The sequence below is a fragment of the Podarcis vaucheri genome, assembly GCF_965113315.1.
Source record: "Podarcis vaucheri genome assembly, chromosome: 2".
Lineage (NCBI taxonomy): Eukaryota > Metazoa > Chordata > Lepidosauria > Squamata > Lacertidae > Podarcis > Podarcis vaucheri.
In genome coordinates this window covers 76331361-76353366 of record NC_138760.1, presented here as the reverse complement: position 1 = coordinate 76353366, position 22006 = coordinate 76331361, and the positions used below count along the sequence as shown (strand labels likewise).

At 45.4% G+C, this 22006-nt stretch overlaps 1 protein-coding gene across 1 annotated transcript in view; it reads left to right on the top strand.

The window, feature by feature from the left end:
- Positions 1–19039: 19039 nt before the first annotated feature.
- Positions 19040–22006, top strand: part of GNAI2 (G protein subunit alpha i2) — a 125540-nt gene continuing 122573 nt past the window's right edge. The window contains exon 1 of the mRNA XM_082214581.1: positions 19040–19366. Within this exon, the coding sequence (XP_082070707.1) occupies positions 19249–19366 (118 nt within the window). The 5' untranslated portion in view covers positions 19040–19248. The remainder of the gene's footprint in view (positions 19367–22006) is intronic.

The window sequence follows — 22006 nt, the reverse complement described above, 5'->3', positions numbered from 1 at the left end:
GAATTATGCCAATGAGGAGGTCCTGTGAGCACAAATGAGGACTGCAAGCCCTGAGTTGCTAGCCTGTTTATTCTGTGGGCATTGTGTTCTTCCAGTTAAGGCTTCTGCCAGTGTCTGGTCAAGCTGCAGAACTGGAGGAAATTCATTGTGGGGAAGCTTTTCCTGACACAGAGACACAGGGAGGGCTGGGAAAAGCTTCCCCATATGAATTCCCTCCAGGCCATTGTTTAAAAATACAGGAGCAGTTCCAAAAAAGGGGCAACTCTACTGAGGAGGATGGGAAGAAAACACTATTATGAATAACTACATGGTTGATAGCCAGGTTTTTAAAAAAAGTCTTACTGATTAAAAGAACTCTAACACGCATTTGGATTTGTGAGAATGGACCAGTTGTTGGAGAACAACAGTGGGAGAGACCCCCCTGGTTTTCAATGCATTTCTTCTGAAAAGACAATATTGTTTGGGAAAGTATTTAGGTCAGTTGTTGTGATGAGAATTGTTCACTGGCTGCACTTATTGTCCCATCTTCTGGCTTTGAGCAATGGAGGGCTGCTTGTGAAAGAGAATATAATCCATAATCTAGTGCCAACTAGCAATTAACGTCTCGTTCTGAGGTCCTTTCCAGGGAACTAATGGTTGATTCCCACCACCACCACCTTTTTGGCCACTCAATGGAGAATCACTCATTAGCAAGCATATGGTGAATGCAAAATGGCTGTTTACCACACCATACATTTAAAGAATATTGCCCCCTCCCCAAGGAATCATGGGAATTGTAGTTTGCCATGGGTGTTGGGAACTGTAAACTACAGTTCCTAGGATTCTTTGGGGGGGGGGTTGACTTTAAATGTATGCAGCCTAAATGACTTTCCATGATGGATGTCCCTATGTGATGATGTTTGATGTTTTATCGTGTTTTTAATATTCTATTGGGAGCTGCCCAGAGTGGTATAAATAACAAATTGTTGTTGCTGCTGTTGTTGTTGTTATCCATTTTGTGCCACAGCTCTGTCACAAGGAAAACTTGCAACATTTGGGGCTACTTGGTTTAGGGGGGAAAGTGAGTAAAGGAGACATGATAGAGTTGTATAAAATCATGTGTGGTGTGGAGAAAGTGGATAGAAACTAACAAGGCCACCCTATACACGTCTACTTAGTAGCCAGCCCCATTGAGTCCAAGGGGATTTACTCCCAGGCAAGTCTGTTTAGAACCACAGCTCATAAGAGACATTTTCTGCAGCTTCCATAATGCTTAGAATCTAGGGTCATCCAATGAAGGTGGGAGATTAATAACACACAAAAGAAAGAACTACTTAGTAGAACACATGGTTAAAACTATGGAATTTGCTTTCTCAAGATGTGGCAATCAGGGGCATTCCAAAGTGGGGGGGGGGCATTCTGGGTGCCATTTCAAAGGAGGGGTGACAAAATGCCGACCCCCCGTTTGGCCGCACACCCCTGGGACGTGCACCACGCCTCCTGGGATGGAAGATAAGGCTGCCCATAGCTACTAGTCATAGGGCTCTACTTTCCTTCCAGGATCAGAGGAACCATGTCCTCTGAACACCAGTCACCCTCATGCCCTGCCCATAAGAGGCATCTAGTAGGAAGCAAGCAGGAAACATTATGCTGGACTAGACAAGCCTTTGGCAGGACCATGTGCCACTGAGGGTTGGAGGCACTCCACATTGGCACCACTTCATGTCCCCTGCTTTTTAGAGCGACTGTATTATGCTCTTTGCAGAAGCATATTTAGGGGAGAGCGACTGGTTTGGTTGCACTGGTCATGGATTCTCAGGGCACTGAAATGAGTGATTTAGAATGGAGCATAAGAGGTGGGGGGGGGCGGGAGAATGAATTTTGGCATCACACAGGAAGCCATTGAAATTTGAGACTCACAAATCTGCCACTGCTTTTTGCCTAGTTAGGTGCCTTATGCAAACCAAATCAGCCCCATGGAACAGTCTTCTAATAATGCATGAAAATTATTTCAGCTTACCACATCATTGACTGAGAAAAGCAGGCAGAGAATTATTTGTTAATTGGTGCTGCCTTAAAACATATATTGTTGCCCAAGTTTTTGCATGGAGCAAAATAAATACTCCACTGAGCTGCTGCAATATTGTCATTTTATTGCTATTTGCTGCATCTTAGGTGATGTTTTAGCTATTTAAAATTTTATTGTATGGTTTTATAGCGTGCAACTCAGTGGATGGCAGGATATAAACTGAAGAGGTGAATGAACTAATAGTGAACAGTAGTATTCCATAGATCATTTATTTCAATGTTCCTCCTGTGCTTAACAGCAATCAATACAGCTGACTTGTGGCTGTAGCTTTTCCTGTCACTAAGGCTCCATTTCTGCAGATTAGGCTGTTGCTAACATAAGGTGTTGGGAAGAAAGAAAGGGGTGGCAACCTTTTATTTTGTACCAGCTGCGGCAATGTTTTTGGCCTTGAGGCAGGGAAATGTCACATACCAGTAAGCCTGGCTGGCTGTGGGCATGATCAAACCATGCAGGGTCTGAGCTGACAGACAGACAGACACACACATACTTTATGCAGAGCAAAGTACTGTATCACATTGTGCAATATTTGCTGTCAATGATTCCAATCAGTTCTCAGTTTGGCTTCCATTTTTTAATGCATTTATCATCTGGATTTTTATAAATCTGCTCCGCTCTCTATACAAGCTTGCTTTGAAATAAGTTCTACTGAGGTCAGCTATGCTTATTCCAAGGTAAATATGCCTTGGGTATTTGGAGAGTTTTATGAATGCTGTTCCCACTGGTTTTATTATGCTTGCCTTTTTAGCTCAGGCAGTGGGGTGTGTGCAGCACCCGAAGACATAGCTGTTATGAGAGACTGAACTTACCCAATTTTTCATCATCATCAGCATCATCATTATTATTAATCTTCACCATAGTTATGAGCAAAGATCCATTTGGAAAACTTTGTTCAGGCAGAGGAATATCTGAAGCCAGTATGTGCAGCATTCCACACACTTCTGCTACTTACATCAAGGGAAGCACCTTTATTCATAGCAAAACAGACCTACAATGGAAAATGTCTGTATTCTAGGTCAAGTTAATTCAGTCCTGTCAGTGCCTCAGATTTCCATTGACTAACAGGAAATATTTTCAAAGCACACCATACTTTCAAGAGTTCTTAATTTTACATGGTATTTTGGATTTAGTTTTACTGATACATTACGGTGAACCACAGAGCGGGATTCAACTAAACAGTTGGGCTAGCAGAAACTGTCCCACTAGCACAGGGCTTGGCAAACTAAGGCCCAAGGGCCGGATGTGGCCCACCAGGCTCGTAAATGCGGCCCATGGACCCTGCCACCCACTCAGTCAGTCCCTGCTGTGCTAAACTGGCACGGTGTGGCGTTTCCTTGAAAAGAAGCCGCGGATGCCTCACCACGCGGGGACTGACTTCCGCAATGCTGCACGGCTTCGGATTAGCTGCGCTGAGGTAAACTCAGTGTGGGCATGGACGGACTACATGGAATTGGCGGAAATGACTGGCAGAATCCGAGACCAGGGAGAAGAGTCGGTGGAAGAAGATTGGAAGAAATTTAAAGACTATTTACAGAAATATTGCAAAATTAATGAATGTTAGAATGATGTTTGATTGAAGTTAAGTGGTTTCTAGCTGTAATGGTATAAAAGAATATGGAAAAATTGGATTTTTAATAGGTAAAAATTTAATGTTACAATATATTAAGATTAAAGATCCGGATAATAAGGAGGGAAAGGAATTGCTGAACTAATAAATTGAACTGGAATACAAAAAAGGGAGGTATGAGGAGGTCCGGGAAACAAGTAAATGAAAGATAAGTGACGAAAAGATGGAATTATTTTTAACTGTTTTTTATTTTGTATTTTTTCTTTGTTCTTTTTCATTATGTAATACTGTGAAAACTTTAATAAATATTTATTAAAAAACAAAACAGTGTGGGCATGCACGGAGAAGCTGGCGGTGGGTGGTGGGTCTGGGCTGTGCCATGAGCATCGTGATAGGCGTGTCATGGGGCTTCGGCCAGAGCTTGGTGTGCCTGCTGGCCCCGCGCCTGGTGCATGGCTCAGAGCTGCTGGTGGTGGCGCACTCAGCGGCCTCGCTGGAGCAACTGGAGAGCAAACTGCATGCCACCTGACCGGCGCTCCATGTGCGCAGCCTGCCTACCAATCTGGCCTCAGACAATGGGCCGCAGCGCATGGCACACACCACCTGGGAGCTCTGCAGGAACGGGCCAGTGGAATGGCTGCTGCTTGTCAAGAATGCCAGTGAGCGGGCGGCACCGAGACATGCTCCTGAGCATGTGCAGAGTGCATTCCTCCTCCAGGTCTGGAGGCAGCTGTGGGACCAACTTGCAGGGTATTTATATTTTTCTAAATATAGTCCACCCCTCCCCAAGGTCTGAGGGACAGTTGACCGGCCCCCTGCTGAAAACGTTTGCTGACCCCTGGAAAAGGGCTTTTCCACCTCTGCTCCCCCTGCATGCCTCCAAGTTGATGGGTTTTTGGTTTGGGGAGAACCTCCAGAGCATCACGCAGGAGCAGGAGAGGGGAGATCATGCCATATAACAAGTAGCATATAACTTGCGTTGACCAAACAATCATAATCCTTTATTTTCTGCTCTTTGCTTCCATGCACAGGTCCCTGGGCAGCTCAGGAAAGACCAAAAGTTAGAGAGGGTACAGAATCTGGTTAAAGAGTCACAAGTCACTTCCCCTGCCCAAGACACTGGAAAGCTGATAGGCCAATGGCCTTCTTATGCTTTTACCCCAAGTATTTTGTCTGGCATTCCCAACCTCTTTTATGCCAGGTTGGATAACTGCCAATAACAGGTACATTAGGATCAGTTCTGACACTGAAAATGAGTGGACCGTGTGCTCAAAGACATCCTGCTCTTTCTAAGAGTATTTCCAGCCTCATCTTGGAGTCTTGGTTGACCACAAACTTGACATGAGCCAACAGTGTGACGCAGCAGCTAAAAAAGCCAATGCAATTCTGGGCTGCATCAATAGGAGTATAGCATCTAGATCAAGGGAAGTAATAGTGCCACTGTATTCTGCTCTGGTCAGACCTCACCTGGAGTACTGTGTCCAGTTCTGGGCACCACAGTTCAAGAAGAACACTGACAAACTGGAACGTGTCCAGAGGAGGGCAACCAAAATGGTCAAAGGCCTGGAAACGATGCCTTATGAGGAACGGCTAAGGGAGCTGGGCATGTTTAGCCTGGAGAAGAGGAGGTTAAGGGGTGATATGATAGCCATGTTCAAATATATAAAAGGATGTCATATAGAGGAGGGAGAAAGGTTGCTTTCTGCTGCTCCAGAGAAGCGGACACGGAGCAATGGATCCAAACTACAAGAAAGAAGATTCCACCTAAACATTAGGAAGAACTTCCTGACAGTAAGAGCTGTTCGACAGTGGAATTTGCTGCCAAGGAGTGTGGTGGAGTCTCCTACTTTGGAGGTCTTTAAGCAGAGGCTTGACAACCATATGTCAGGAGTGCTCTGATGGTGTTTCCTGCTTGGCAGGGGGTTGGACTCAATGGCCCTTGTGGTCTATTCCAATTCTATGATTCTATCTGCAGGCCCAGCCCAAGACATTTTGGCAACTGAGGCGAACCCCAAAATGCCCCCCAACAAGGAAGAAGGGGTGAATGAAGATCTACATTGGGAACAAGGCAGGGCATAAAGATTGCACATCAGGAGCTGCTACCCTTGCGGATTCTACTGCCTGAGGCGGTTGCCTCAGTTTGCCTCACGCGTGAGCCAGTCCTGCTCATGTGAGCCCATCTGCCCTGCTCTGCAAGGTCTCTCTTGCGCTTTTCAGCTAGTACATTCCAGCCTATTTTCCACAATGCCTTCTTTCGGGGACTCCCTGTATCCTGGCCTCAGCCCCTCATGAAGGGGGGCTGATGATTTTCAGCGTGAGATGTTTTCATTGAGACTAGCAGAGCAGGAAAAACATGCTGGTAAAAAACATCCCGAAGTTGGGGTTTTTAGAAGGCCACCTATTCTAGCGACAAAGAAACACCATCTACATTCAACAGTGTTTTCACTGTCCTTTGCAACCCAGGGCAGATTGTTTTCCCTCTCCTCTGTGGGAACCTCCTCTCCTGCACATGATTTATGGGCTTCGATTTATGATATTTGCTTTAATGTGTTACTTATTCCATCTGCTGGTATTGTTTGCTAGATGGGAATCTTCCTGTCTCTTCCAGTTCTGTTGAGAGTGGTGGCCTGATTTAGCTACATGAAAGCAACTCCGTCACAGCAAGACAAAGTAGGAATGGATCCAGCTCCCTGCCAGGGACTGAGAGCTGTCTGACACAGGCTTTGCAGAGATGGGTTGCCCAATACTAAACCCCGTAATCCATAGCAGAGAATTTGCTCACTCTTATGCTAATTTGGTTATGCGATCCTCCCCTGCTCCCCACCTAAAAAGATAGGTATGTTGTGGATCAGGCGATGAAAACGCTTATCTCCGCTTAATAGGGTTGTGTTAATCAGCACAGGGAGAAATTCATCCTGTATGCAGTAAAAGGCTCTCTTGTTGGTTTTTGCTCTGCATTTTTCTGGGCTGTAGACTGGCACTGAAAACAGGTTCCAGACAAGTTAAAAAGAGAAACATCCAGCTAATAACATGGTATTTTCAGTTAGGTTCTGGGAAAACAACATGGAGCCCAGAGGATGGCCATTGATTTTCTTTTCATACTTGTGAAATACTGAAAGTAATTCTGGAACGTAGATGGTGAATAACCAGGAGCAAGCATTTCTTATTTGTTGCATTCTTGTGCCATTCTATAACATATGTGGCAAGTTTTCTTGTCATCCTATTAGAATATGATATTAAAATGATTTAATTACAAAGTAATACATAAAAGCAACACAAATACAACAAAGAATAAATCACCCAGGTATTGCAAACTTGAAACAGAAGCCCAGATTTGACTAATCCAGGCGGAAGGCAACACAAGGGCTCCCTCTAGTGCAATGGGGCTTTCCTCCTCCTCTTCTTGTCCCCCACCCAATCAACTCTAGGGAGTCAGGCAAGATTCCAGAATATTGTATGGGGGGGGGGGATGATCAGAAGAGCACAACACTGAAATCTTTCCAGTGAGTCCCAGACTACGTAGGCTATGCACATAAGGTATATGGGAGCCATTATTCATCACCATTTTGTTCCCTGTGCTATTGAATATGAATCTGAAACTGCTCAGAACTATCACCAGGAAATTTGGACTGAGGTGTCACCAATAGGTTAATGACACCCAGCTCTATCTCGCTCTTCTGTCTGAATCAGGAGAGGTGATCAAAGTGCTAAACTGGTGCATGGAGGCAGCAAGAGGCTGGATGTGGGTCAATAAAGAAGATGCATCTCTTTACCCCAACCTTTGACAGTTAAGCTGTTTTGATTTAGGGAGCTGTTCCTTCCCTAAGAGGTGTGTCAAGCTCTTACTGTTTTATGGGACCTATCTCTTTTGTTGAATTTGACCTGTTCTTGTCCATTCAAAATGTTTTCACTGATGACATATGCACCAGACTATGCTGTAATTGTCGGGATCAGATAGATGTGCTCTAGTAGCCCTTTAACTCTTAGAATAAAACACTTAATTCTGAAAAACAAGTTCCAGACATGATCCTTCATCTCAAATTGCGCCCTACCTGGAAATAGCTGAGATGGCCACAGCCAGAGATGATGTCTGTGAGTCAAGTCTTGTGATGCTGAGGTGGAAGAGCATTTTGCCTGGTGGCTCTGACTCCAGAATATGAACCCAGTTCCCCTGCTTGCCAAATATGGGAGTGGGAGTGGTTCCCCCCTATAACCTGACTCATGCCTCTAGGGAGTTTCTTTGCTTTCCCCTTGTGGTTTGGGAAAGTGGCTTGCTGACATCATTTGGTTCCCAGTCTGTGCCTCTGGTTTCAAGAAGTCCAAAGCCTTCTTTCATATTGCCTCACGCTACTAAACAGAGCTGGACTGTGCATTCACAATTTTAGCGATAAGAAACATGTTTGTTATAAGAAGGATAGAATAGAGTTATAAATAGATGTATGTCACCATAACCCTAATTCCAGAGAAGTATGAAGGCATTTCTTTCACAGCACAAACACTCTCCTGTTTACACACACATGGCAAATCACTTAATTGTCCAAGGACAGTTCCCTTTATAACTTACAGACTTTTATATCACTGCATTTCATTTAGAAGCACAAACTTCCTTGATTTCCTTGACAGATTCATTACAGGCCTGCCTTTATTTCCATTTGAGTAAAAAAAAAAAAGATATGCAAAAGGGGGAAAGATCAACCCCGATATATTTAATGGATGGTTAAGGCAGGGGTGGTAGCCATCTTCATAAATAATGGCTCCATAAGAAAACATAATCTTTGTTAAGGATGAAGCTTCCGTTATCAGCAACTCAGCGTTCATGCAGCTTCCTTGACTTGCAACCTGATCCTGTGTATGTCTAATTGGAGGCAAATGCCACTGACTACAAGAGGGTTCAAGTCCACTGTGTATGCAGGGAAGGACTGCAGTCTTAGTAAGCTAAGTAACTCACATTTCTTGAAACTTCCCACTGTGATACTCAAGACATGATTTTGCAGGAAGGGACTGAAGCTCTGCAGTAATCGCTTGTAAATTGGTTTGGAGACAGCTATGCAAATTCTGAACGGCAGCATTTCCAGTGAGAAGGAAAAAGCTTTCTGATGTCGGGCCCAATGATTTCCTCCACGAAATAAATGCATAATCAATGTCCCTTAGACAGAGTTCAGATGCATTAGATGTAATACCTATAGGAACAGGGCTAGCAAAAGTGTGTTTATTTGTGACACTTGTGAGCTGTTCTTTAACAATTGTTTACAAATGGTTTGTAGCATAAAACATGGCAGCAACAAAAATGCATTCTGTGGGTCAGTAAAACAGATCAAAACAGTACTTCATCAGCTCTCAGTTTCATTTAACAAAGGTACTGCTCTCAAAAGCATGGTGGAATAAAAATGTTTGCACCTGCTTATCCTGGGGAAGGAAGAAATGAGTCCAAATTAGGGTATTTCACAACCCGGGGGCAACCATTGAAAAGATCCTGCTCCTCCACGCTATGAATATTTGACAGTGGTACCTCAGGTTACAAACACTTCAGGTTACAGACACTTCAGGTTACAGGCTCCGCTAACCTCGGGTTAAGAACTTTGCTTCAGGATGAGAACAGAAATTGCGTGGCGGTGGTGGGAGGCCCCATTAGCTAAAGTGGTATCTTAGGTGAAGAACGGTTTCAGGTTAAGAATGGACCTCCAGAACGAATTAAGTTCTTAACCCAAGGTACCACTGCATCGGTACCTTCAGAAGAGTCCCCTGGGGGATCTTAAAACTGAATGGGAAAAACCACCGTCTGACCAGGTGTCATTGGATGCCAATTCCCATCAGTCCCAGCCAGCACAGCCGCTAGGGATGAGATTCTCCTCTTCTGAAACAATATTCAGTTAGAGATCTTCCAACTTTGTTTTAATAGCAGATAGTCCTTCCCATTTTAATACTTGAATTTTAAATGATATATGTGTTGCATTTCAGGCACAGTAAAAAGGCGCTGTCCACAAGTACAACCAAGCTTCCTGAGCTTCCTGCCCAGCGTAAGAGAAGCAGTGCTTCAGATCTGCATTAAGAGCCCTGTCAGGGAGTAATACAGACAGAATCCTTTTAGAAACCCACACAATAACTGTGAGAGGCCCAGATTCCACACCAGGGTTCAACCAACTTAAAGTAAGTAAGAGTTTTGTACTGGAATAACAGAGGAAGCTCTCCTACAGCAACCAGTGTGTGCAAACACAAACTCATCACGTTGAAATTGCCACAGAAGTCTCTAGAATAAAAAATGTTCTCCGGCTTCCTTTTCTGAGAGACTTCAATTTCTATGACTGAGGAGGGGTGTGTATCAAGAGAGGTTCATGGCTCTCAAACTTATATAGATGTGCAAGTCTATTTTCTCTTTCTTCAAATGCTGCTCTGCTTCTGAACATCTTGTGTTTGGCAGTCCTGCTATATTATACTTCAGGAAACGCTGCTGAGTTAAGGGGAGCACAGCTGCAGATGCTGCTTCTGCTGCTAAGGCAGCAAGCATCCCCAAGCCAGCCCTAGTAGTAGGCAGAGTGATATGACAGCAGCTAGATGATGGGGGTGGGCAGCAGCTGCTGTCCCCGGAGCCCTGAGCTATTGGAAGGTAGCGCTATGTGCACCCTGCACCTGCACCTGCGAAACTAGCCTGCTGCCCTCAGGTGTGCTGGAGGACACTATCCTCCAGTGTTGCAGTAAGATTGAGCTGCCAATCAAGTCAGCTTTTGCATGTAGAAGAGGAGAGCACCACCTTAGCCTTCACTCCAGTGGCCCTGGTGATATGCCTTGCAGTACGTCCGTAATTTCCCAGACATATCCAGAATACTGCAGTTGGAAGCGGTAAAGACAAAACAACAAACACTCAACAATTTTTCTGTCCAGATTTTCACTGTTTGAAATATGGCAACCCTATTTCATCAGGCTACCTATGCATCACAGTTCTTAAATCCAAACAGACAGGATCTCTTATTATATTTCCCAGTCACTTGCAAATTTGAAAGCTCCAGTCTTTAAAATGTCATGTTTCCCACTGATTTCGCTCTTTCCCAAGACTCTTCTTCCATACTCCCCTTTACTGTCCTCCTCACCGAGTTTTGAGTCAGGGATCAACGGTCTCATCTGTGACTAGTGGCCTGTGTAATTGCTGGAATTAACGCTACCTCCCCCTGCACTAGATGGTGGCCCTGGCTTTGTGCTTTGTCTTACAGAGAATTACGAGTGGCTCCAAGCAAGGGAAACAGCTGTGACCTATACCTCTGTTACAACAGACAGCTGGTCACAACCTGTTTCTTGACATGCGTTTGCGTTGCATAAATGTTTAGCGGCAAAGGTCTGCTGCTGTCTGGAGCTATTATAAACAGAGTTGAATGTTGGCTTCCTTCTTGCCTTGCTACTTGGATTCAAGGGAAATGCTGTAAAACCTCTTTTGAGTGGTCTAACTGTGCCTAGAACTAATTGCACTTGCTCACCCAGCCCAGCTATCTCTTGGATAGACCCATTTAGTGATTGGGATTGTCACCCCAACGTACACTGTGCTCCTGCTCCAAAAGCCAGAGATCCGTGAAGCATGCCTCTGTCTGAGCAGCACCATTTCCAAAGGGCAGTGGCTGAACTTAGTAAGGATGCAGCAGAGGGCAGGAACAGATTTGTCTGCAGACCATGTTGTTTCAGGTCCTTTAAGATATCTGCAGCTTTTAGAAAGGGATTTTCTCCTGGTCACTAGCTGAGCATGCTTCATGGCAAAAAAAAAAAAAAAAAAATATTTTCATTCAAGTTTAATGTCCATCAGCTTCTGATTTCTTTGTGGGAACATTCATCCACGATGAACATTCATCTTTATTTAGTTGTATAGAATTCATATACATCTTCCTGTTAAGCATTTCTTCATCCCACACTTCTCAGTTTCCTCTTCACTTTCCTAACCAGAAAAAGTCAGGGATTTTTAAAATAGAAGTGGATACATGGGTGTAGCCAGGAATTTTGTTGGGGGGGCAGGCCTCTTGTTAAGGGGGGGCAGAACTTTAGTTAGCTATGTATTTTTATAGATTTTTATTTATTTAGGGGGGCAGATGCCCCTCCCTGCACCCCCACCTTGGCTATGCCCATGAGTGGATATGTTGTATGGGGGGGAGGCAGAGGGTTTCAATCTACTAATTTCCCAAACCTAAATTTAAGGTATCTGCTTTAATCCCTCCCACAAAATACTGACCATCTGGAGTCCCCAACCTTTCTGCATATCAGACTGGCATTTAGGGACCTGCAGAAAAGCAGATAATGTACAACAGCGCAAAATAAATCCAATAGGAGCAGGAGCTGGTTTTATTTCCTTGACAGATGCATACTGGGAACTTGGCAGAGGGTGCTGAATTAGGAACAAAAAAAGTTGATCTCCCAAACGTGGCAACCAAATCCCAGAAACAAACTAACCATAATTAGTCTGAAATTAAAACAAACATCAGTTTCTGTTCCTTCCTCCTTTTTCTCATGGCCTGAGGCTCAGTTCACACATAGAAGCTGTGATGTAACACAACAGTGTGAAGGCTTGTCATCACAGCATGACTTTATCTGAAACAGCTTGACAGGCAGCAGTGGTAATACAGTATTCAAAACTTCAAAATAGAGGGGTTATAGAGATGCAATGAATATTTTTGCTTTATTCATGTATATCCTGCCCTTCCTTCCACAGGAGCAAATAATATTGTCAGAATTCCACAAAAAGAGGTTTCACAGAAACAACAGGCTGTATAGAGCAGCCTCTGCAAAGTTGGGTTATTCAAAGCATCTACCAAGCTTCTGTTTTGCATGTGTGAAGTGACCCTTTCAGAACACAATTTCCCCACCTTCTATCCTTCATACAAGGACCGCACTTGTTTATGCTCCAAGTAAATCCAAAAGCCAACAGAGGCTCACATACACTAGTGCTCTTCCTTTTGGGAAATTGGCATGGGACCTTCCTGGTAGAAGAGTCTGCATGTACCTTGGGTAGCAGAGCATCCATAGAGCTTTAGATCTGTTATGAAATTGCTAGTTTTGTGCAGAGGTGGAACAAACTGCAAGCAATGCAGATTCATATGTTTAAGGTCCCAGTTCCTCACTTCTGATACAGCTCCCAAAGCTAGCAGCTGTGTCTGGGCTGGAAGGGAAGCAAACAACAAAAAACTGTACAGGTAAGCAACACAACCATTTCAACAATGCATCAGGAAGATTAGAGGACAGATTCTGATGCAGTGTTAAAATACATAGATTCATTCCAAAGTTGATAGACGTACCTAGTGTTTGGTTAATCAGACCCTTGCACGGAGGCGGCTAATCTACTGATCACAATAATTTCATGGAGCTGGTAATTAGAAGGAAAATCTCCTGGGGCACCTTGGTGTATGGCTGTTATGCTATTCCTAGCCCTTATGTAAGTGCATGGAACTATAGTCTACCCTCCAGCTATATTTATATGAAGGATTGCACATGGTTCTATTACGGAATCACACTCTTCCCACCAGCTCAATTTCATTTTATCTGACAGCTGTGTCACTGTATAACGAGCTATTGCCAATGGCCCTGTATCAATCTCCTTTAGTTTGTCCTGCATGGTGACAAACTAGGTGACTGTTAAATTAGGAAAGAATGGTAGGGGAAATTCTAAAATACAGTATAGAGGGAAAATGCTTTAAAAATAAATAAATCCAACAGTTGGACACTCTTTTATGCAAAACCAAGACACATTAAACAGTTGCAATCATTCCATTCAAAGTATTAGGAATCAGAGTGCTTATCTAAAATCTCCAATTTACAAACTAGTTGTCTTATTAATACTTATAAACAATACGCAAACAGGGCATGGGCAGGTCCCTTCCACAGATGCTCCCAACTACTTGCCCTCTTGATTCCTGCCCATCATGGCTGGTGAACTTGGCTGCGGGGTGTTGAATGGGTGTGTCCAGGGCATGGGGAACATTTATTTGAGTGAGGTGGTGGTGCCTGCCACCTTAAAGGAGGCAGTGGTGCAGCCACAACTGAAGAAAGGAGCCCTGGACCCAATGGGTTGCAACAACTATCACCCAGCTGCAAATACTCCCTTTCTGGGAAAGTGACCGAGAGAGCTGTGGCAGAACCACCGGACATTCCTGGATGAGACTGGATCCATGCCAGTCTAGGTTCAAGACTGTGTTTGGGACTGAATCAGTGTTGACAACCTACTCCTTCTGCTTGATCTCTCAGCAGCTTTTGGTACCATTAACCATGTTATCCTTCTGGATTGATTCTGTGGAATGAGTGGTGGTTCTGTTCCAGTGGGAGAGGGTTCTTCACCCCCTCCCCCCCAGTGTTTATGCTATAGGGTGCTGGAATATCCTCTCCCCTGTTCAGCATCTATATGAACCCATTGAGAATTTGGGAGTAAAATATTATCAGTACTGCTGTTTCTCCATTACAACTTATGTCAGCGCAAACACTGGACAATAAATCGAGCTTGATTCCTGGTAAAATGGAGACCTTGTGGGTGGGTGGGTGATAAGTCAATCTTCCATTCTGGATGTTGTTGCCCTCCCTCTGAAGGATCAATTCTGCAGTCTGGGAGTACTCCTTGACCCATCTCTTGTCACTAGAGGCCCAAGTGACCTCTGTGGCTATGAGTGCTTTCTCCTAGCATCAACTGGCTGTAACTGTTCCTCCACCACAATAGCCTAACCACATGGGCCCAATTTGCTTGCGAGGAATTTACATGTATTCCCATTAACCGTTCATTCACCCACTTTCTGATGCATTTTCCCATCACTTTCCTAAACACAAAAGGTCAGGGTTTTTGTGTGTGTGTTTCAAATGGTTTTGTTGTGGTTGGGCAACAGAGTACTTTAATCCACTTTGACTACACAAACCAAAATTTCAGCTCTGCACTTGAATCCCTCCCACAAAATAGGGGCAATCACCTTCGTCTCTGGGTGATTCTTACCTGTTGAATGTGAGCAAACGTTTGGGCAATCTATCTGCAGCAGTTTTGAATCACTAACAAAATATTTAGCATTAGTGATGAAAACTTCCAATCAGCCATTCTTCCTGAAAAGAAAGGAGCCTAGTACTCAAATACTGACTTGGCATGAGGAGTCACAGTATTTAGTTTTGTGGCCACTGTTGGCATTCCTTGCAGCTGCAATGAATAAACAGCTTTTTATTATTATTGAGAGCAAGGCTTGGGCTTGTGCCTCGTGAGCAACACACTCCCACACTTGAGGCTAGCTTGAGCTGGTCTGGGCAGCTGCAAACACTGGTACTATAAGCACTGACCTTCTTTTCCACCAATCAAGCCAGAGAAAGATCTGGTATACGTCTGTCAGCGCAGTGATGCATGTAAATAGAGGAAAGCATGCTTGAATTGTCAGGCATGCAGTTGTATGAAATTAAAATTGCTAAGCATGAGCCCAATGGTTGTTGTTTTTTTAGCTAGTTACAGATGTATAAGCCAAGGGTGGGGGACCCTTTTCAATCCACACATTCCCCTCTAGGTGTGGGCCACATGTGACAGTGGTAGGTGGGGCCAGAGTCAAAAGTGGGCATGCAAATTTTACTTTTGGACCGTAGGCTAGGGCCCAGGCCATTTAGGGCTTCAATGAGAACTCTGAATTTGGCTCAGAAATTTTATCAGCATCTGTTGCTGCCGCTGAACCAAAATCATTGTCATGGGTTCTCTGACCCTTGAATCCGCCAGAAGCTGAAGAGCTATATTCTGGGTATTTTCTGGGCCACCTTGAATAGTTGCTCCACAAAAAGCACATTGCGGTAATCTAAACAGTTGCTGAAACAGGTTGCCAGGGTATGAATGTCAGTGGTTAAATCCATTTTGGAGAAAACAGGTCCCAGCCAGATTAATGAACTGAGGCCGGAATAAAGTACCGTACTTCTGGGCACAGTGGCTGTCTGGGAATCAGCAAAGCTGAGTCCAGGCTGCAAATCTCATTTCAGGTGCGGGGAGTGCAACCCTTTCTAAAATTACTGTTGACATAGCTGTTCAAGATGCCAATCACAATATCTCTCTTGTGTCTGGATTCAGTTTCATTTTTTAATTGTCCTTTAGCCTACTATGATGTGTAAGGGCCTAAGAGGAGCCTGATGCATCAGGATAATGGTCCATCTAGTCCAGCCTCCTGTTCAGTGGCCCACCAGAAGTCCGAAAACAGGACCTGAACACACAGCACTCTCCCACTTGCGATTCCCAGCGATTGGCATTTAGCAGCATACTGTCTCTGACAGTGGATATAGGCACTCAGTCAAGGAATCACCTGCTTTGTCTTTTACAAACAAACAAACAAACAAACAAACAAACAAGGTTTTATTTGGTTTCTTTTGTAACACCAATAAAATGAACAATGGCTTTGTCAGTTTTCGATGGACTATTAGAAGAAAAGCTCCTTTACTCCAAAATTCCAGACAGGTTCATACTTCCTATTTCCTTGACACCTAAAGCAGAACTTTTACATCTTCATTTGTACCCACACTTGGAAATTTTGCACCTCACCAGCCACAGGGAGAGAGCGAGGATGCAAAAGTTCTGCTTCTGACATCACAAAGAGGTGCATGAACGAGACACTTGCACTTTCCTGTTCCCTCTTCATCTTTTAAGGAAGCCAAGGACAGTGAAGAAAACAGTAAAGTTGAGGTCTGTGTGGGGTCATTGCTCCATCGACTTCTTGCCCAAACCAATTCTGAGCAAATGTGCTAAAAAAAGTAAATGCATTCCATCTAATAAGTTGGTAGATGTTTACTCTTGGGAGACCCTAAAACCACAACCACCACCACAACAACAACAACTAAAAAAGGCCAAAAACAGAATTTCAGTGGGGCATCAATTGGATTTCTGACTTCCAGGCAGGAAATGTAAACCTTGAATACCCTCTAAACTTGATGGTTTTAAATATGGAAGGCTAGATTCAGAGGTATCTTACACAAGTGAGAAATAATTTCCACTTACTCAAGGCAGCCAATTCCCATCCTTCTTCAGTTCCCTGTGCTTCAATTCCATGCTATCCCAGAGGGTATTGCAACTTGGGGCAATGTCACAGAATGCTGCAGTAGGAAGGAGATACCATGGAGGCCCTTTATACTAGCAGAGTTTTCCTTATACTTCTCTGGATCCAACCCTGAAAACCTGAGTGCAAAAGATCCATTGAGAACTCTTCTTCTGTTTACATTTCTCTCCCCATTTTTGTCTTTTTAAAGTATAAAATTAGATTGTAAGGGAGGGACTGTGTATGTTGCCATGCAAAGTGTCATGTGTGACACTAGCAATTTATTAATAGTAAAAGGGTTTTATGATTTGTTTTTTACATACACATATCTGGCTGTTTTCCCCTTATCCATCTATTCCTTCCAAGTTCTTGATCTGACCAGCACAGTGCAAGACCAGCCATAGCTCAGGCCTTCTGCCTTATTGCTTTTCTTTAAAAATTTAATACCCTATCGTATCCCTTTAGGCTCAGGATAGCTTACAACGTAAGACCAATGAAGTAACATAATATTCGTCACTGGAAGGCAATAAAGCACAATCATAATAAAATTACAGCAGTCATAAAACAAAATAACAACCAGAGCATAAAATCACAGCAACCTATGCCAACGCTTTCAAAGGCTGTGAAACATTTGTGTGTGTGTGGGGGGGAATGCCTCACTTTGCTGTCCTAAGGCGGAAGACAAGTTGTGTATAAATGCCTCAACAAAGAGCATGTTTTATATTTATGTACTAAATGTTTATCCCAACCTTCTTTCAAAGAGCTCAGAGCTCACAGTGACCGTGCCCAGTGGGCTAGGCTGAGCAACTGCTGAAAAGGCTTTGCTGCTGTCCACATTAGTTCTTACTTCCTTTACTGATGAGAATATGAGCAGGGCATCTCCAATGGATTAAAAAATGTTTGTGTGAGACAGCATTATTAGCAGAGGGGTTAGAGATATACAAAGCTGATTATATATTTCCAGACCACTAATATTATAGAAGTTTGTTTCAATAAGTTATTTTGACCGTCTTTCCATCCTCCCCTAGCCTTTATCCTTTCTTGCCTCTTGTAGATTCTTCCACAGATCACAGCAGTGCCTGGGCTGAGAGTCTTGCCTAGGTTAGGTTCTTGCAGTTTAGCCTGTACACTGGGTGATCACATGGTTGCTTCTTGTAAACATGAAGCAGTGCACATGAAACCATGGCATGACAGAAGCCTAGGATGTATGGCCACGTGGTGAATTTTTACCCATCTTCCTAGTTCCCCAGATTTCTAGAAGGCAGTCAGAGGTATGTTTAGATGCTATATTTGCCATGGGGATCACCATCCTCTTGCAGAACTACCATTGCTGAACCAATTGTTCAATACAACTCACCATGCGAGTTCCCCTGGTGCTACCAAAAGTGCCATTTGCAGGCTGCGAAACCCACTACGTGATGGTTACAACTCAGGTAGCAGATTACACCGCATGATAAAGCTGTGGGTTGGGAAACTCACCCTGAGGATGCAGATTTCCATGGAGAAAATATAGATCTCACCCTGGTTTGACACATTGGACTCCTGTACACATATGCTACACAGTAAAAGCCTGAGCACGCATTGCAGTCACCCTGCACGTGCAGCCAACAAGGCTTCCCTATTGCACAGCTTCCTTGCCTGTTCCCACACCAACCACCATCAGAATATGAGTCTCAACACCACCAGCACATGCGTGCCAGCTTGAGACTGAATTGATAGTGCAGATCCGCACCCACAATAAATGTTGTTGTTGTTGTTGTTTTAAACCAGGAAGGGATGACTCTGACTATGTGGGGAGGCTGCTTTCGGTGGCATCTCTATATACTTTCCGCGTGCTTCGACCCCCCCCCCCCGTTTCAACAGGCCATTGGCAGACTTTTACAGCAGCCCCCAGTTCCAGGCTGCCCGAATTCGCAGCCGCTCCGGCGCATACTGCCACGAGTTCCTCTCAATTCTCGTTCAGAGAACGCGGAACAAGCGTCTTGACGCACAAGCCTCCGGCCCTGCTTCGGCTCCTTCCGTTCCCGCCAAACCCGCGCGCGCGGCCCCGCAGCAGCCGCTTCGTCCCCACTGCGCGCTCAGCCCGCTCCTTCGCAAGCTGCCTTCTCGCGCCCAGTCCCGGGCAGGGGCGCGCGCCGCCCTCTACCTCCCTCAGCCTCCGTCTCCACGCCGCTCGGAGTTGCGCCCCAGCGCCTCTTCCCTCTCTCCACCCCAGCCCCACACTGCTGCGCGTCCGGGGCCGCCCCTCCTCCTCCTCCTCCCTCGGCTCGCTGACGACAAGCCCGCCCGAATTCCCCTCCTCTTCCCCGCCCGAGCCGAGCTGGGGCTGAGCGGAACGGACCCGCCCCCCGGATCCCCGCCCTCTTCCCCCTCCGCCCCAGCCAGAGGCTGCTCAGAGCCCGCCGCGCCGGCACCCGGAGGGCAACGGAGGAAGCCAGCGAGCAGCACCGCCCTGCCCGACGACGCCTATCCGCCCGCGCGGGACAGCGACCCCCGGCCCCACCCCCTCGGTTGCCAGCTCCCCTCCGCTCCAAGCAAGCCGAGCCGAGGCAGCCCGGGCTCCGCTCGCGTTTGCTCGCTCTACCCAACAGTCTCTCCGCGGCCGGCACGAGCCCAGCGGCGCCATGGGCTGCACCGTGAGCGCCGAGGACAAAGCGGCCGCCGAGCGCTCCAAGATGATCGACAAGAACCTCCGCGAGGACGGCGAGAAAGCGGCGCGGGAGGTGAAGCTGCTCCTCCTGGGTGAGAGCCGCGCCGTCGTGTCCCTCCCTCCCTCCCTCCCCCTGCTTCTCGTGCCCCGGGGATGCGGGACCCCCTCCCCTTTGCCCCGACGAGGCGCCTTCTGCAGCCGCAGCCTTCGAAGGTTTACTCGGAAGGAAGCCTCTCGGAGTTCGACGGCGCTTACTCCCAAGTAAACGGGCGGAGCGCCGGCGCTTTAGAGGAAGCGCCCACCCGCCCCGGCCGTCTAGGTCCGCCGACTCCCGCCCGCCCCCCCCCGCCTTTTCCCTTGGACTTGAGGGACTTTCCAGGACCCTCCTCTCCGAATTTCGCCGTGGCTTCTGAACCCGCCGCCCCCTTCTATCTCTGCGGCCGCCGCCCCACCCCTGGCCCTGCCCGAGCCCCGCTCCTTTTCGCCCAACTCTGAAGCCGCTCGTTCTGCTCCTGGGCTCCTTCAGCGGCAAATGGAGATCGGCAGCGCTCTCCTCGGGACCCCCCCCCCCTTTTCCAAAAGCCATGTAACGTGGCTCAGTGGAACATAGTTTCCTCACCCTCTAGGAACTGTAAGGGCTGTGCCCTCGAATCAGCACTGCAATTCCTATAAAATACGTTGCCACTAAGACTTCCTCTTCTCTCTCCCCCCCTTCCTATCCTACTTGCTTTCCCAAATTTAGCATAGGAGTCCTCAGTTGCTTATTTCTTCGCAGTAGCTGGTCTTTATGATTATCTCCCCAAAGTCCACATGCTGAGATGCCCCTGCATTTTCTCGTCCTCACAATGGTTGTCTTGATACTCTGTCGGTGGCCGACCCCCACTTTTTGCTCCTTGCCAGCCCTGGTGGTGTTAGGAAAGAATAATCTAAACTGCAAATAAGTAGAGAATGCTTGCAGAGAGAGCAGGCAGTTGTCCCAGTAGGAAATGGAAGGGTGGTCTCTGTTCATTTTTAAATGGTGAATCTTCCTTGTCATTCTGCTCTGTAAAAAAAATTAAAGATCTGTTTCTCCCTCTTCAGTGGTTAAGATGGTTTGAACATTTCTCTGTGTCTTTAGTTTCCTTCAGTGCCTAGGGCCGCTTTGTCTATGAAACTTTGCTCTTGCACGCTTTTTCTTCTTTTTTCTGTTTTGGGAGTTCATCACTGTGCAAGCTTGGAGAAGTAAAACCAAAGTAAAGATTAATATGTGGACTCTTAGCGTGCTTCTGGGTGATTCTTCACACGAACAATATTTTGTGCATAATATTTTCATATGCTATGCAACATCTAAAATTTAGGAGCTCTCTGGACTCGTTTACTGTACTGTATTTTCATACATGAAAGTAGCTGTGGGTTATCTGTATGTTTAGGTTTGAGCAGTTAGCCTGGAAACACAAAAGGAGTGATTGGTTGGACTTATTTTGTCATATGGATCAATGTCTTCAATGTCATTTTATTTTCTGCTGCGATCTTATGACAGGGAATCATTTGAAAAAGGAGGGAGTAATGTACATGACATGAACTGACATGTTGAGTGTTTTCATTTTCTAGTTCTCACATCAGTCCAAGCAATGCGTATTGCTGTTTCTAAAACACTCTTCTGTTCTGTTCAATGATGTCCGTGGTTTTTAGCAACGTTTCAGTCCAGAATGAAAAGTTCTTTTCTCCTGGAACCTTCAGAGAGGATTTTGTAAAGCGACTAATTAATCTTCTGGCACCACAGCTCTTTGTCTCCTGACTTTCAAGAGTAAAAGTAGATTTTGAGTCTCCTAAACAACTTTCCATTGTCTCCTTTGTGTAATATTTCCAAAGAGTGTGAACTGTAGACCACTCCTATCTATGTTAACCCATGGGTAAATTCTGCCTAAGTTAGTGGGATGTACTTCCAGGCAAGTGTTGCAGCCCTAAGATGCAATCTTATACACACTTAGCTGGGAGTAAGGCCCATTGAACTTATTAAGCCTACTTCTGAGTAGAGGCTGTCTGTGGACAAACTTGACTGGGCTTAACCATCCAGGGGTCCTTTACCTTTTACCTTAGAAGTATATTTGACTGCATCGTTAGTTCACAAACCCTCAAATTGTGTTCTATAGTGAGTTCCTGGCAGCTGGGACAGTCTGTTATGGTGGTTAACCCAAAAATACAGGAAGTAAAAGAGTGCTGCTGGCAGCTTAACAGAAGTTGACAAAAATGAAAGCCATTTTTTAAGGAGGGTAAAATGGGGAACAAGACAAGAGAGTTATCATGAAACAATGAAAGGAAGACATCTCTTTCTGTTTAGGCAAACACAAAGCAGCAGGAATAAGTTTAGTGCCTTCAGCATCCAGCAACACAGAGCTTGAAAAGCAAATCAGGCAACCCAATCTCAAGCCCATTTATTTGGCAGAGAGTCCATTTTATTTCAGTGGAATTTATTTCCAGGTAAGCACACATAGGACCACTGTCTATTTTAAATTATTATTTATTGTTGCATTTATATCAGGGGATCTCAAGGTAGCACACATTGTTCTCCCCATCTCCATTTTAGCCGCACAACAATCCTGTAATGTTGGTGAGGCTGAAAGACAGCGACTGGCCTAAGGTCACCCATGAGCTTCATGGCTGAGACAGGATTTGAATCTTGGGTCTCAGTTCCTAGTTTAGCACTCTGATCACTGTACCATACTAGCTCCAAAGGTTCTTGCCCCTTTGGA